Source organism: Monomorium pharaonis, chromosome 6 (assembly GCF_013373865.1).
Source record: "Monomorium pharaonis isolate MP-MQ-018 chromosome 6, ASM1337386v2, whole genome shotgun sequence".
Classification (NCBI taxonomy): Eukaryota; Metazoa; Arthropoda; class Insecta; order Hymenoptera; family Formicidae; genus Monomorium; species Monomorium pharaonis.
In genome coordinates this window covers 23,204,784-23,221,782 of record NC_050472.1, presented here as the reverse complement: position 1 = coordinate 23,221,782, position 16,999 = coordinate 23,204,784, and the positions used below count along the sequence as shown (strand labels likewise).

General features: G+C 34.5%; 1 protein-coding gene across 6 annotated transcripts in view; it reads right to left on the bottom strand.

Moving 5' to 3' along the window:
* LOC105834144 (lachesin) overlaps positions 1–16,999 on the bottom strand; it is a 171,609-nt gene that overhangs the window by 69,021 nt on the left and 85,589 nt on the right. The window contains exon 1 of one of the 6 annotated variants that reach the window (XM_036288849.1): positions 6,911–7,614. The exons of 1 other annotated variant lie outside the window; for it this stretch is intronic. In XM_036288849.1, coding sequence (XP_036144742.1) covers positions 6,911–6,989 — 79 coding nt within the window. In that variant the 5' untranslated portion in view covers positions 6,990–7,614. Of the gene's footprint in view, positions 1–6,910; positions 7,615–16,999 lie in introns of those variants that run through there. 4 more of the 6 variants (XM_036288850.1, XM_012676413.3, XM_036288851.1 and 1 more) reach the window with 4 other exon arrangements.

Below are 16,999 nucleotides of genomic sequence, written 5' to 3'. Positions count from 1 at the left end.
TATTCTGTTATAGTTATTTCTAACTGAGCTCCTATTCAATATGTTCATTACATACGTAGGATGTTAACAAGTTATTATACAGGTTATATTAATAATTTCGCGCTTTACTTTTAGTTCATTATTAAAGTAAAATCAAGTTTTCATTTTCGATTATAGTAGTCATTATACTGGTCAATATAAGCTGTAAGAGCAAATAAATCATGCGTAATGAATTTAATTTGTTAATACATCACAGATGGTATTCCGATAAGAAAGGCAGAGAGAAAAGTAGTTAAGTGAATGTTTCAGAGATAATAGCCTACTCACTGGCGTAAAGATCACTTTGTTTTATAACCGAGTGAGATCAATTTGTCACTTCATTCTGATATCTTTTTCATTGGTCAATCTCATGCAGTTACGAAGCAAATTGCGGCCGAAGTTTTCTCGTTCCTACTGTCATGCGACATGTAAAGAAAATATAATCAAAAGTTAAATAATAATTAGATTATAAAGAATGTAGTAATTTAACATTAAACTAATATTAAGATACCAGAATAATTTATTCCTTAAATTTACTTATAGTTTTATTAATTTCTACTTTACAGACTTTAATAAAATGTAAGAACCGTGTAAATTAAATTGATATTCAGAAGACTTTAGATTGAAAAGAAAATTGTGAAGTTTTCTATGTAAACGGAAGGCAAATTCTTAGATAACACTCATACAAACTTTGATTTATAAAAAAAGTTAAAATAATAAAAATGCAAAAAACTATACATATAAAATAAAGAATTGTATTAATATCTATATTTTAAATGATCTTCTCTGTAATATTTTCACACTTATCTCATTTTTATTTTAACTTATTAACTCAAATAAAAAACTTCCCAAAAAACTAAAGTGCAGAATAAATTTGTATGATTTTAATTTAATATCAGTCAATATTAATTTGCAAAAAACTAACAATCTATGACTATTTGTGTTCAAGAAATTCTACGTTTGTTTGTTTTATATTAAAAGGGATAACAGCGGCAATTCAATAAAAGTAGAAAAAAATGTAAATCTGATTATTCGAGAATATTGTAATATTATATCCACTTTCCGAATTCATCGCGCCCACCCGTGTTATTCATGCGATAATAGAACAGAAAGGATTGGCAAGATACTAGGCAGGCCAGAGCATTAGCATAAATCCGATAGAGATTCCCGGTATTATGAGGCTCCAAATTCCTGGCCGTTAAGCCTGTCCTCTTTCCCCGCGTATCTATCCCTGCTATCGTGAATACGGCGCACTGGCAGCATGCAGCGTTCGCGAAAAGACAATGGACTCCGATGGTGAGAGATGGAGTAAGAGAGTTCATTAGTCGCTGCCGCGTCTCTTTGCATTAAGTATTGATAACGGAGAACTCTCGAAATAGCGAGCGAAAGGACTGCGACGGAACGTGGAAGGGAGACGTGGTCTTTGTCCGTAACTACTTCTTCACCGGATTCTACGATCGCGCGGGAAAGTTAGGTGAGAGGTATCGTCTTGGCAATGTCACGATGACTACTTGCCCGCGGAATTCGTCTTTGGCATCGACCTGAGTACAAGTAGAGACACATTGCAAATGTATTGGTGGCAAAGGTACCACATCAAAGCCTAAACCGACTTCGCGCACCAATCCCCAATTATCGTCGAGTGTGCCTGTAAAGTCGTTTCCTTGAGTCGCTGTCGTTGTCGCGCTCTAATCGGTTGTCAAGTAGCGGTTTCGACGTGTAATACGTTCAGTTAACGACCCTATCCTCCAGATAAACGAACACACAGTTATGACGTAATAAGTAAATCCTCAAAAATGCATACACAAGTAGTCATCCAATCCTTTTCTCAAAACTCTTGTTTAAGAATGTATGGCGTGTTATCCAATAATTTTATTTTATTTTAATTCTAATAATTTTACTTTGCGAAAAAACTGTAAGTAAAAGGCGGGAAGAAAAAATACACAATTGAAATAATTGAAAATAAACAACTCTATCTATATTTTTGCACGCTTGTGAGTAACGATGTGATGGAATATAAAGGTTGCTATTCGCAAAAATTAGAAGATACTGAACGAGAATAGCATCGCGTACAAAAATAATTTCCGTAGGGATACGTAATCATTATTATAATATGTTTTATTTATGGAAATAGGATAATGCGTTGTGCTCGAAAGACGCAGTGACCCATATTACACCAAATAAGCATGATTAATTGACCATGATTCAGCTTAACTCTTCTGTTTCTCCGGGCATAAAGTAAGGGTAATTTCTGATAAATGATGCTTTGTTCAGCATCTAATTAGTAAATGTAGCATGTAATAACGGGTAGTGCAAAAATAAATTTCAAATTACAAAGTTGCGCAAACTTCATAAGAGTTTAAGGACACAATACACCATCAAAGTACGAGCTATGTTTTTTCTAATCTGTTAATTTTAATAAGTGTAACGACGTACATAATCCTTCAAACGGTACGTCGTTAGAACGCACATTGAAAACATACATTTTATCACGTACACATCGTGCTATTCAAGCTTGGAAATCGCGATGATGCTCACTGGTGCAACTTTCCCCTCGAGTATTTGCTCTCTGCATCACGCTTAATGCACAAATATAAATCGTTTTTTACTGTTCTTTTATCTTGTTTGAAAACGGCAGTCCGAAGAGGTTCAGGCGCATGTATAGGTACGTAACCGGAAAGGTAATCGTTCGAACGTATCCTCCCAGTTCGATCGGAGGTACACAGGGACGTTCCCAAGTTTTATTACCCCTGTTTTTGTCAACCCCCAGAGGGGGTGACCGTTTCTTTCTCTTAGCAGTGATATTTCACTATGGCTGAGAGAAAGAGAAAAAGAGAGACGCCTCTTAAGCGTTTGAACCCATTCGGGTGAGCTAGGTCGAGAAATAAGGAGGGGGCAAAAGGGGATAGTTACCCGCACTGCAGAATTGCCATTTTCCGGCCTCTCCCTCTCTATTTTACTCCCCTAATCCCAACGCCATAAATTAGCCGGGACGGAAGTTCGATACGTTAGTCGCATTTGTCCACGGTATACCCGAAATAAAGAGGACCTCGTGAAATCATGAGTGCGCGCGGGACGACGGAGGAAGCTGTTTCTTCGGTGCGCTAGAGTCCTATCTCACGGTTAACGAAGGCTGGTCGTACGTCTATCTCAACTACTTACGATATTGATACTTGCACCCCCTCTAATAAATAAAAATAATAACAAATATTTACATCGATCTATTCTCACGTTATGTTCAATACGTTCGTAAACTAAAATGCAACTGGTTGCTCGTTAACTTCATATCGATATTTTACGCACATGTCCAAATGTCACATTTCTTTTTTAAATATTTTGGCACTTGTGACTGATAGTCACAGAAATAAAAAATATTTAGCTATCTCAGAAAATGTTTAATAATTTTTAGATTTATTTTAAGGATGTTAATCTATATTAGTTATATTAAATGTTACTGCTTGTTTGCAATGACATATTTGATTACTTCAAATTTAATATTGTGCATAGATTTATATAGCGACAAAAATCTTTATTATGTACGTGTCAAACAATATATAACAATTTCTAACTTGTATGATAATCGTTTTTAATTATTATAAAAAATTATAATGTTTATCTATCAGTTCTTACTATTAATAATTAATATATTATTTGTTATTACTATAATCAACATGTTTTATTGAAATTTTGTATTATCAAAGACGAATTTTATTAATATTCATATCTATGTATAATTTATTAATATATGATTCATTAATAGAACGAATATTTTCATTATTTTCTCTCTGTAATCTTTTTTTTATTAATTCTATTTATAATTTATGTAATATAAAAAATCAAGCTCTATATACACACACACACACACACACACACACACACACACACACACACACACACACACACACACACACACACACACACACACACAAATATAAAAGTACGTGCGCGTATCAAAATACATGGCATGTAAAATTATAAATAAAATTCCATACTCTCTCTCTCTTTCACTGAAATCTAACGTTAATTGTAGATCGTTTAGTATGCTTGAAATGGAAAAAAATTAATTAATTTAATTTAATTAATATTTAGTTTCTTGCGTATTTCATTATTATATATCTTATAATAATTCGTTGAATATCTCTCACCTAATTTTCATCTCTACATGGTGTGCCTTGTAGCGTTGTATATTAATGACCGCTCCACACCATACAACATGCATACAATGGCATGCAGCGAACAATGGTGCGCATCGATTCGAATGAGTCAATCATGGCCAATCTAATTTGGGTATGCGTAAGATCGAAGCACATGGAATGTGATTCATGGTCTATTCTACGTTATTAACGGTAATTTCAACAATATTGGAGATAAATTCGATAAGACGTTACACTTTTAATATAGATGTTGAGTTGAATGTAATCATACCTTTATGTAAAATAAAAATTATTTTGACATTGATTTCTTTCGTTAGAACTAATTTTGTATCTTTTATCATTTATATATAACGTAATATTACGAAAATACATCTTTGTAAATAGAAATATTAATATATCACCAATCAATTGCTTCAAAAATATTTCACTAATTTGACTTTTTAGACACATAATAATATGACTAATAATTAACCGGTATTATAATAATTGTTGGCATTTTATTATTCATTAAAAATTCATGAATTTCTAAATTACAGCAGTTCCTAATAATTTATACAGAATTGTTTTGCTTATGCAGCATATATTATATGGAAACGTTGCATCGCGGTAAAAATGTACGTATAGAGAAATGTGAAACACAGTGATCCTCTGACTGAAGTGTAAATAGGAACGCCGTAAAACTAATCCGGGGATTTGTCTCGGATAGCGCTTTGTTATCCTTAAATTAAATGAGTGTCGTGCCGTTGCCAAGGCTTTTTTGGCAGTCAATGTGGGCAGGCTTTCGGTTGGTGGAACGAGCTTGCCGAGAAAAGGGAGCGAAGTGAGCGAAGAGAAAAAGGATGATGAGGGAGGTAGAAAAGCTTCACTCGCACTCGTCGTCTCGTCCGTTCGTTATTGTCGGCGGGTAAGGATCTCGTGCCAGGGATTGGAAAAAAATTCCCAGGCAGAGAAGGTTTCTCGCCTTCATGAAAACTCTAAGGTTATATAGATGGAGAGATAAATAATGTATCAGGATATTGGGGGATAATCGCGCCGCAGCAAAAAGAATCGAGGGTCGGGCCAATCGGCGGGTAAGGTAACCACCACACCCCAATGTATACATCGACTATAATCTTGACTTCGTCGAAAACGCGATGGTAGATAAATCAAGAAAAGTTTTTGCGTGTTCTTTGTGCTAGCGTTGACCCTACCTGGAGAATTTTATCTTGATTTCGAATGCTAGAGGAAAAAGTAGACCGCAAAGAAACATGAAAGAGAAATTAAATTTCTCATGATAACGTTATCACAAGCGATACCTTGCACGTTTTTATCTGCATTAAATCGACTTGCTGCTTGATAATGGAGCAATCTGCGTTGATAGGAAGTTTAGCTTGATAGGCAATTTAATGGCAACTTTTTTGTGGCAATTTGCAAACTTAAAATATGTAAAATACAGCCACTGCAACATTTAATAATAAAAATAAAAAAAAAAGAAATTTATTAAACACAACATTGGAATTTACCTTAAATTGAAAAAACATTATTTAATATCAAAGTTTGTAAATTATTAATCAAAGTTTGTAAATTTAATACAAATACATCTTCAGATTTTGATAGTATAGGTAAGCTATAATGATTGTAATACACACGCTGTTAAGTCGCATTTTCTTGGTAGAAGCAGATTGTACAAATAAAAGGAAAATGTCGTGTACCTATCATGTATAGTTTATCGTGCATGACGCGTCGTTACTTCACTTGCATCGCGGCGTGTTATTACGGCATGTCATTAAATTAATGCTGAAATCCTGTAGCACGCAAACTGCCGAAAGTTACTGGTCAACTCAAATCCGGGAATTATACAATCACGACACCACAAAATGATGTGCTAACTCGTTTCCTAATCAATATTTGATCATATTAAGAGCGTAATATTAGGATATCCGTATGCATCTACTTTATTAAAATTCGTTATGTGATATTCACTTAAAAACCATTTATCTCTATTTACCTAGTTATAATATAAATTCATGAAATAAAATACAACGGTTAAAAATAATCATAGATATGTTTAAACCTGATACTTTTGTTATTATTTTTGGGAAAACACTTTAAATTCAAAAATATTAAAAATACAGTTATATAGTATTTAATTATTAATTGTATAATTATTCACTATCTACATATATGAAGCAGCAGTTTAATAAACACACGTACCGAAAATATGTTCCCGAAAGCAGCATATTATGTAAGAAACGCATACTTATTTACAGAACAAACCAAGTTCTAATAAAAACTCACCTATCGGTTTTTGTTTCTTACAACATCTTTTGCACAGGTTTGCGTTTGTAATTTTAGCTAACTTCTAATATTCACTGCCAGTATTGAAAATCTATACAACGTTAATCTACCTATAATTAACGCTTTTCAGTATTGACAGTGAATATTGAAACACGGTCTTTATATAAACTTATATTGCCACTTGCGTATAGAAAAAGATGTAATAAGAATACTACAAATTATAAGTACGAAATACGAACATATGCAATTACAGTAAACAACATATCATGTCGTAATTTTTTACGATGTAATTAACATTAACATCGCAAAGTAACCGAAACTTTGAAAAATTAAATCACAACGCTATATGAGCTCGAATAAGTCACGTATAATCCTATTTCACGCACAAGACGTGCCCTTTTCGAACATAAACAGATAGTGATTATTCTCAATATTAACATACGACGAACTTCATCATCACTGACCTTCCACGAGGGTTGGACGAGCGAGGAACACCTGCGCGACGACGTAAATCGCTGACACAATAATGCGGATCAGCGACATCCATCTAGAACTTGGCGTGACGCCACGACGGGAGAGGACGATTCGCGCCGGAATCTCGGTGCGGACTGACACACGAGGGGTTTACCCGGCTCGGTGGCGACTGGAGTAAAAGAGAGGGTAAGAAAGAGCGGTAGGGAGAGATAGAGAGATGGAGAGAGAAAGAGAGGGGGGAGAGAGGGGAAACGAGACGAGAAGGAGAGCGTGATCCTTTCTGGTCTGCCGTGAGCTTTAGGGTTGGTGGTTCGCATGCGCCCGTCGGGGTTCACGTGCCCTCCGCCATCACAAACCGTAAGACCCGCCTTCCTCGTACTGGAGACACGTTCTTAGGATAGCGAGAAACACACGTAGACACCAACGTCAGTTGCATGGTATCCGACCACCGGAGTCCCCTTAGGATAGATAAATGATCGAACGTCCCGCGTTAAACAAGTAGACGCCGGATTATGTTTCTGTTTATACAATCTGCGCTGCTTTCTCAGAATGCCAAAATTTATTACAACGTATAAAGTAACTGCACTCTCGGCTCTCATCGATCCGATGTAGTGCTTAATTAGTATGTACAGATATTATCATGTTAAACACGTTATCGCGCGGAAGTTATTTTAGCAAGAGCAGAGAAGTTGTCTGGCATTTAAACATCACAATGTATTTTCAATTATACAATACCTGAACTAATTTTAGAAATATAATAGTTTCTGACCTTATTTTGTGTTCAAAATTTAGAACTAATATATATTTTTTTTATGCGCGCGCACGCACGCACACACACATTGTTATATATATATAAAATTATATAGGTTGCATTTCATGTTTTTTAATTTTGTTCAAGGTTATTTAAATTCTAATTACATGATTATTAACGTACAGTAAATGTACGTACATATTATAATTATGCAAGCAGATTTTAGTTATTTATATATAATTATATCTTATAAAATTTCAAAATAAAGCTAATTTATATTAATTTGTAACTTATTACAACACACAAAAACAAATTTCATATAATTTTAATAAAAATCATTATGCTTTCATTATCGTAAGTAGTAAAACCTGTCATATAGTCAGCCAAAAACATCTACGAGAGGCGAATAACCAAGTTTTTCTTCACCGAGCTTGTACAGAGTGAAACTACATGTTCAATCGAAACGTTGCTTTTCAATCTGTGGCGAGTGAAAATAGCTTGAAATCGATCGTCGGTCCGACGGTGAAAAAGATTATCCACTTTTCCGTGTCAGATGATAAGATTTCGTGACCTGTGATTCACCGCATCAGGGCAACGTACGTGCGGAGACTACTTTAACAGACTGTCGATCAATCAGTAGATATCCTCGTTTATCAACTCCTCTAGATGGCTAAACCTTAACGAAGTCGGACGCTCTACGTAAAGCTCCTTTTTCGATTGCATATATTGTCTCGAGCTTAACGAAGTTGGACATATTTCACGTTGTGAAGCTCTTTCTTCAAATATAGTGTGTAGTTCACGTCTTTCAGCGCCGCAGTCGCGTCACGAGAGCTGTCAAATCAAAAATTACGAAACAACGAGCGGTATGCGCAAATGCTGGAATTGGTTCCGAGTCGCGAGTTGAGAAATCGTTAGCGCGATATACTGGAACTAGGATGGAAGTCGCCATCAAAAAGGTTGTAAGAGGAGTTTAAGCGGTTCACGTCTTTCACTGGCATGCGAACGAGTAGTGCAAGTCATAAACCCAACCCACAGCTCTTGGGCCAGTATTCGTAGCAGGCATTACAGTACCTATATCGCCCTATCTCCAAGGATGACTCTAAGTGCAAGTGTACCGAAACTTTCGTGGGTGCCCTCGTAAACCGGTAAGAGATGGCTTCAAGGTGACGGCAGGAAGCGAAACGTGTTTCTAACTCCCCTCCACTCTCTACCTCTTTTCGTCGCACTTCCTTTTCCGTTCTCTGTCTTACTTTCTTCTTTCTATAACATTCTCTTCCTTTCACTCGTGGGTAAGGTAAAGCCGACAACATTTCTACTACACTTGCCTCGTCGCACATATTCCGGCACTGTTGTAGGTGCTTCTGTAGATCTTTCAAGTAAAGTTTCACAATGGAAGCGCAAGTCTCCAAGAAGGAAACTATAGGTTCAAATTATATTTTCTAATTAAAACTCTCCAGTGTAAAAATTTCATCTGGTTATTTCATTAAAATGTCAGATAGAGCAATAAATGATCACCGATCAACATCAAACATTCATTTATCGTGCACCATTTCGGTGACGTACTGTTTTCGGCTAATCAAAAATATTTGTATTTACAATCGTGTTTCTATCACATATATTATTCATATAACACATGTATGGACTAATAGATTGATGATATGTGGTTTAAATTGGTGCAAACAGAATACAATATATGTTTAATTGTTTAAATAAGTAAATATTGAAAACAGGAACATATGCGAAAACGTACGAATGCACACAACTGATTATATCTGGTCTTGTTGAGTTTAGAATCATTTATATATCGCTAAGCATTTGCAATATTTAATTATTTGCTAAATAAAATATATTAATATAATAATATACTGTGATCTAAATAATAGAGAAATAAGAGAAATTTAATCTTACAAGATGTTTATCAAAAATAAAACGTGCCATTTGGAATATCTTATAATGAAGATATCTTAATGTTATAACTCCAAAATTAATTCATTAAAAATTAATTCATTAATGTTATATTGAAAGATAATACGATTTAAAATAATAAATTGAAAACATTAATTGATATTCTTTATTTCTAATTTTTATAAAAATTTTATTAAAATGTTGTATTTTGCTTAATAATTTTGCTATAATTATATTAAATTGCTTTTATTCTTATTAACTTTATTGTAATCCTATATGCGTGTACAATAATATGTATAGTTTAATATTTTTTATCGTGCATAATCTGACAAATTAAATATATTTTTAATTCGGAAGATAATAGAGAAAAATTATGTAAATATGAATAAACGATATATAAATTAGTACATGTAACTAGATATTAAATTTAGACCTAACCTACTTGTAAGTATTAGTATGATATATTAAACTATACCTACGTTATTCGCAATTAAAATCCGCAAATTATTTTTAAATAATGTTTACCCTTTAAGTAATGTTGATAGAATTGCGTTCAGTTTTAAAGCAACGGAAACTGGTATCTACCACATATAACATCTAGCCTGCGAGCTGTCCAACGGAAAAGAAAAACGCTACGATCGTTTGTTTTTAGATTCGCATCCGCGATAGAATCAAATTGCACGGAGATCGGGCGGAACGTCGCGGAGGTAGTCCTGGACGTCGAAGCGGCTCCGGAAAATGCCCATTCCAGTGAAGGACTGGATGCTCATTTCCTGCCGTCGGCGGGCCGCAAACGCGAAACGAGTAATTCGATTTTCTGCGAAAGCGCTAAGAGGCGTCCAAAAGCTTCGACTGCACTCACTTCGTGTACGGAGTACGGTTGCCGAGTCGAGAAAAGAATCGCACTGCCTCTCTTTATTCACCTTGCTTTAAGTACCTAGCCTTTATGCGCTCTAACGCGAGCGTGCGAATGCAGCAAGAAACACGAGAGCAAACAGACGGACTTGAGAACTCTCTTAACAACATACTCATTCTTTAATCTCGTACACGTACGCACCAGAATTCACAAGCTGGTCTTTTCACTGTCACGTTTTTCATTAATATCATGCTTAATCTCATCTCTAATTAACAGATGTTAATTGTTTGATTCATATCATGATAGATCTTTTTATTATTTAGACTTTAAATTTTTATTTTGTGTTATATTCCCTCCCCATGTAGATTTTATTTCTTTGCTATTTTTTTATTTCCTCTCAATCAATCATTTTACGGTATTTGATCATTAAATGTCAAACTGTCAAACCAACAAAATCAATCCAAATTTACTCAACCAAATCATACGAGTGGCAACCAATTAGAACAATGAATAAGTAATAATAATACTTGTGTGATATTCAGTTCCCATGTTTTATAAATTGAACTTTTTTCACGCGCACAAGAGTTTATCCTATCTTGGAAAATGATTTAATTACTCATAAAAGCATATAATGTAATATGTGAAAACTTATAAAATTCGTCTATTTGTATAAATCTAAAGGGTTTTGTTATTTATGAATAATGTCACTTGAACGGAAACTAAATATTTGCCAAATAATGTACGTTACAATGAAGTTATAACTAATTTTCGTAATACATTCTGGATGTACATATTATATCACTGTATCATATTAATTAACGCTTCTCTAAATTATGTGCTTCTGTAGCAACAATTTAGATATGAAAGTATATAGGGGATATAGAATTTTCTTGGGAGTTTCTGTCTGGTTTAAACCATATATTCTACTTTCTAATCTTTTTGCACTTGTATATGTAAAGTCTGCAAATTCAGGAAGCTTTTCCTTGCACGTTTTCTCCACGCCTACGTCGGGAATGGTACCACGTTTACGAAAGAACCGCAGCACTCGACAATCATGTATCGCGTTTTGCGATCCAACGTGCAAGGGCGCAATGCGAAGAAGCAGACAAACGCAAACGAGAAAACTTAGAAACTTCGTTAATAACCAGACTGTTGTTTAGCCCTTTACACGCATCCTCGCTTACCCGCGAGCCACAGCAAACCCCGATCCAGGCACCAAGCGATCTTAGTAGACCTTAACGGCCGTCACGGGCGCGTTACAACAGAGCGATAATATTATGCCGGTAATATAATGCGCACCATGGGGGGACCCTGTTATATTCTAATAATATCGACGCGCGGCGCGTTCTATTGCACGCGGCGCAATAGTTCCGAATGGATCGTAAAATCTGCCTCGTAAGAAGATATCGATTCTGAATCGCAGAGACGGCGAAAAGATTCTTCGCAAAATGACGAAATCGAAGGCGATATAAGAGATGGACGATTTGCACAAGTGTACATGTATTTGTATGTGTGTGTGTGTATTTCATAAGACATGGAAAACCGCGCGTTCAATTTGCGTGCAGTTACCGCCATATGTATCCGCTGTCATTTCGATATGAACGAACTCATTTTCGCAGTATTTCTTTCTGCATCTCGCAACTACATTTTTCATGGCTTTAATGCTAAAATTATTTTAATTGAATAATAATTCCAAATAAAAGTAATTATTTAAAAAAGGAATTAAAAATATAATCAAGAACAATTGTGTTTTTAATAATCAATATTTATACAAAAAGTATTTTTACTAATAAATTATTAGTATTATACAATTACACATAGCCTTCTCAAAATGATAAATGTTATTAATCACTTTACGTTTTCAACGCAAGTTTACGAATGCGTAATATTTGTTGTACCGATATTCCAATGAGTTAATTATCTAGTTAATATGTAAATTAGTAAATTGTTTACGTTTTCCGTATAAATAATTATTGGTATAAATTATAAATAATAAATAAAAATAAATATAAAATATAATTGCACGTAATTATAATAATATTTGTACAGACACACACATAAGAGAAAATTGTATCCCATATTTGTGTATTAAAAATAAAACTCTTCACTTTTCAAAGTGAAACAGCTTTATTTCTTTCCTTTTAAATCATAATTGTAATTGACATAATTAACATATAATTTAATACAACTCGAAGGAACATTGCAACGTCGATTAAATATGTTTTAACTATGTAACAATGTTCTGGTTTGGATCACATTAAAGCATTACATTTGTCAAACTCGTACAAAGTCAATTTGCATGTAGGAATAAAATCGATTACGCGTATATTGCGGCGCATCAGTTTAAATACATGGCTAAACTAATAAACATGCTTATGTACGCATTCTTTCGGTTATGTACACGTATTGTTTAATTGGGAAAATCCACATTGGCGAATATATTCGAATTTCAATGACACCCACTTAACCAGATTTGTATGCGGTTGCATAATAATTTATTCCCGATCAAGCGCGATGCCCGCCCTATTTATTTATACACCCACTGTAATATTCACGTATCTAATAATTAGACTCTCGGCTGACTGGAAGAGCCACGTCAATCGGACGGACGTGACAGTCCCGCATTGAGCCCTTCAATTAATTCTCACCGGGTGGGAACGGTACCTGAATTCTACAACGTGTGCGTGCACCTTTGATAAACGAGTCGTATAAGGACGACTAATTAGGCAAGCACAGCGTGAGGCTGCTTGCGTGTACATTTGAGCCAGCTATGTGTAAGCGTGCACGTTCATAAGCGAGCGTGCACGAAGCCGCGTTGTACGTTCGGTTGTTTTAGGGGTCGAAGGGGCTACGAGACGGAAAGCATTGGGACGTCATTGTTTAACCACAACCCGAACCACCGTACCATTATTCAGGCACAAGGCTTTGACGTTTGTCCGAGATAAATTGGCTTGTGCTATAAGCATTGAATAAACAGCAGCACGCAGGCACCTTCACAATAATACGAGGTGTTCCCGCAATGAGAAGAGACGGATCAGTGCCGATATACGACGATGAATTTTAAGCAAAAAAAAAGAACCATCCAATTTTTCTATCTCGCGGTATTTGCGGAATTTCACGCTCGTATGTCATGTGATAGTTAGGCACGGCTAGATACTTTAGACACCGACGCGTCCTATCAGTACCTTCTGCTCGAGTTGTGCGGCTTTGCTGTGCAGCAGTTTTTATCCACTAGCGTCTCGTCGTAATTCTGCTGAGTCGTTATAAATATCGATATTGATGACACCATCGTTATTTTTGATGAGATACATTTATAATACAAAACATTACGTAAGTCACAATGCTCCCTAAATATCAAGATAATTGTTCAAATAATAGTAAATCTCGTCGTTCTTTAAGCTCTCCTATCTTTTCAATAAAAAATATAGCAACATACATAAAAAAAAAAAAAAAAAAATACATTTCTCCTTTTTTCATAAATTAATTAAATGTTTACTTAAAAAAAGTATTTCTTTAGATTAAAACATTTAAAATTGATTATGTTAAATAAAGAATAAATTACGTACGATTATTTTTTACGCTCGAGATGATTTCAAGCCGCTGTGATTCTTGTTTATCAAATAGTCATTAAAATTTCAGGATTTCTCAAAGTGCTAAACAATTACAATAAAACTTTGTTTATTAAAGATTAAACTTAAATATCGATAAACACATTCAAAAAACAAACTAATATGAAAGATAATTAAAATATTCTCAAACATTTTAAATGTTCTCTTTTGCGAGCGCATTTTATTTTTTTTACATTGTCCATAAAACAAAGCTGACTTTACGAGATAGCTGATCACAGCTATATTAACTATGCACATAATTCTTCCATTATTTTTTAATCATAACTCATACTTTTCCATGAATTAAGGGTAAAAATTGCGATCTATGCGAAACGTTTCCTTCTCGGTTTCCTGGCACGGCATTCGCCAACCGCGCAAAGACCCTTTCATGCGTGTCGTTGCAGAAATGTAACACAATATATTCAGATACGTATTTCAGAAAACAGATTATTTCCCTCGCGCATATATTTCATGTGCATCAAATGCATTTTCGCTTCAGCCGCAAAACGTTAGTAATTTTAATATACGTGAGTTACAAGTGTGCAACAGTACGAAGGCGAAATTGCGAACCGGAGAGCCCGTTGTTTTTCCTCGCGCACATCCCGTAATGCGATATGACGGAAAATTGCATACGTTTTAAAGTTCGCTCGACAAACTGCAACACCAGGCGTGCTCATGGTCGCAGCCATCACATATTCATAAATGCCCTACATAGCCACAGCGGTACGTGCGGTCACTTGCTCGTACGCAATTGTGGTGACTCCGTCATCGCAGAGAATACATTATCATCTTTCTTGCGAATTTCTATACTACATTTCTTACTATTAAGCGATGTAGTTTTCCCAGCATATAAACATCGCTATTACAACGTAGATTGTACCTGGACTAATGCAAATCACTTTCCGTGGCCAATTACGTTAAACGCGAACTATTTGCACGGAGCCGCATTTATACGATAAGCCCGCGAAAGTTCTTAAGGTTATTTCAACGAGGGCACGAATCCTTTCCTGAAAAAAACTCGAGATTACCGTGATTTCCCGGGGCGAGGGTGAACGCCTCGGAATGTGAAGACTGACTGGGTGTGGCTAGGTTCATTTTCCTTTTATTCAGTTCACCGACAGTGTAGCATAGGAATCTCAAACATGAAAGGGTCGCGTAGCTCCGCGTGAAATAACCCGAAACAATACTACTCGAAACAACGACGTTACTGTAACGATGCCAATGTCTACATCTCTGCAGAATAACGCGACGACATCTTTCTAACCACTCCACGCTTCTCCATAAATCGTATTACGTAAATAGTAAACACGAAATGTAATAACAAAAATAAAATTTAATGCATAGAATGTATATGTAGATAAATATAAAATAATGCGGAAGTTGTAAGACTCTACAGTTTAATCAAGTATAAAATGCATATTTGTTCAAATTACAGTAAACTTAATGATTAAAATTCATTTTATTGTGGTTTATTATAAACCACAATAAAATGAATAGAGAAATGCAGACTGTGTTAAAAACAGTTGTATGTTTTCTCATACATGTTAATTCTTCGAAGAATTTAGAATTAATTGTATTTTAATAAAAGTTTGGTTGAAAATTATCTTGTTTCACAACTTCTTAATCTTTAGTAGTAAATATTTTAGTACCCAAGTAACTAATCGAGTTTATACATAATAAGTCACAAAGTGAAGTAAATCTGACGTCAAGATGTATTTTTAAAAGAGCTAAAGTAGTTAATAAAAGTGCAATTTTTTACAGCTCGCCCACCGTTCCAAATTTAATTAAAACTAAGATTTGATTAAAAAGAAGTTCACTTAAAATTAAAGATTTTATTAGATATGTGCATAAATTCACACGGTTAAATTTGTGCACCAATAACTTGAAGTAAGAATTACATATGCACTTTTCCTTTTGCGGTATGACTTATCCAATATCTACTTAACATACGCAAAAAAATTTTGTAAATTTTAATTTTATCTTTATTCTTAAATATACTTCGACAAAGTTCATTTTTATCACAGTATGTTTTTCTCTTCTTTGACCGAAAACAAACAATAATAGAAACCAAAAGAATTTTGTACGACCGATATGGTGAGGGAATTGTATGAGCATGTGAGAAAAGTGATATAAATTCTGTAGCGGTAATTATGATTTTAATAATCAATTGATATCAAATTATCACAAAAACGACGATGGAGGGCTGCAGGCTTTGTTTTAACACAAAATTTACTTGTGATAACACTTATATTTTGCAACTTATTCTTACAAATGTTTTTAATTTGTGAATTAAAAAAAAATTAAGGCAATAAAATAGAATTTTTTGAATCAAACTTAGTAAAAATTAAAAAAAAATTTTACGAACTGCACATATCTAATTCATTTAAACCCTTACTAAGTTTGATTCACAAAATTCTACTTTATTGCCTTAATTTTTTTTAATTGCTTATAATTCGGAAACTACTAATAATATTAAAAAAATAATTTTTTTAATTCTACGTCTAATGGCTATGCAGACTGTGAATAGAATGTATTTCATTTTTACAAATTTTTACATCCTATATGTTTATGCGTTCAATTCTTATCTCATGGTCAAGGCCGTGTTTACTTGCAAGTCGATGCATGTAATGCTTGTCTTGGTTTAAACTTGGTAACGAGCAATAAGGTAACCTAAGGGTGCTTCTATGAGTATTCTGAACAGCTCGCGCTAGAAGCTGATTTCATGGACGATGTTGCCAAGTTATCATAACTACTCTCAGTTGGCATAATTTCAATGAGATGACAAAAGCCCCGCTCATAACATATATGATGTTTCTTTGATTAAAGCTGCTGCTTTCTATGCAAATTCGCTTTTGCTACATCAACAGGAAAATCGACTATGAATTTCATTATATTTTACCATGACATAAGCGAAAAACTGTATTATAACAAATAAATTATATATCGAAATGACTTTATA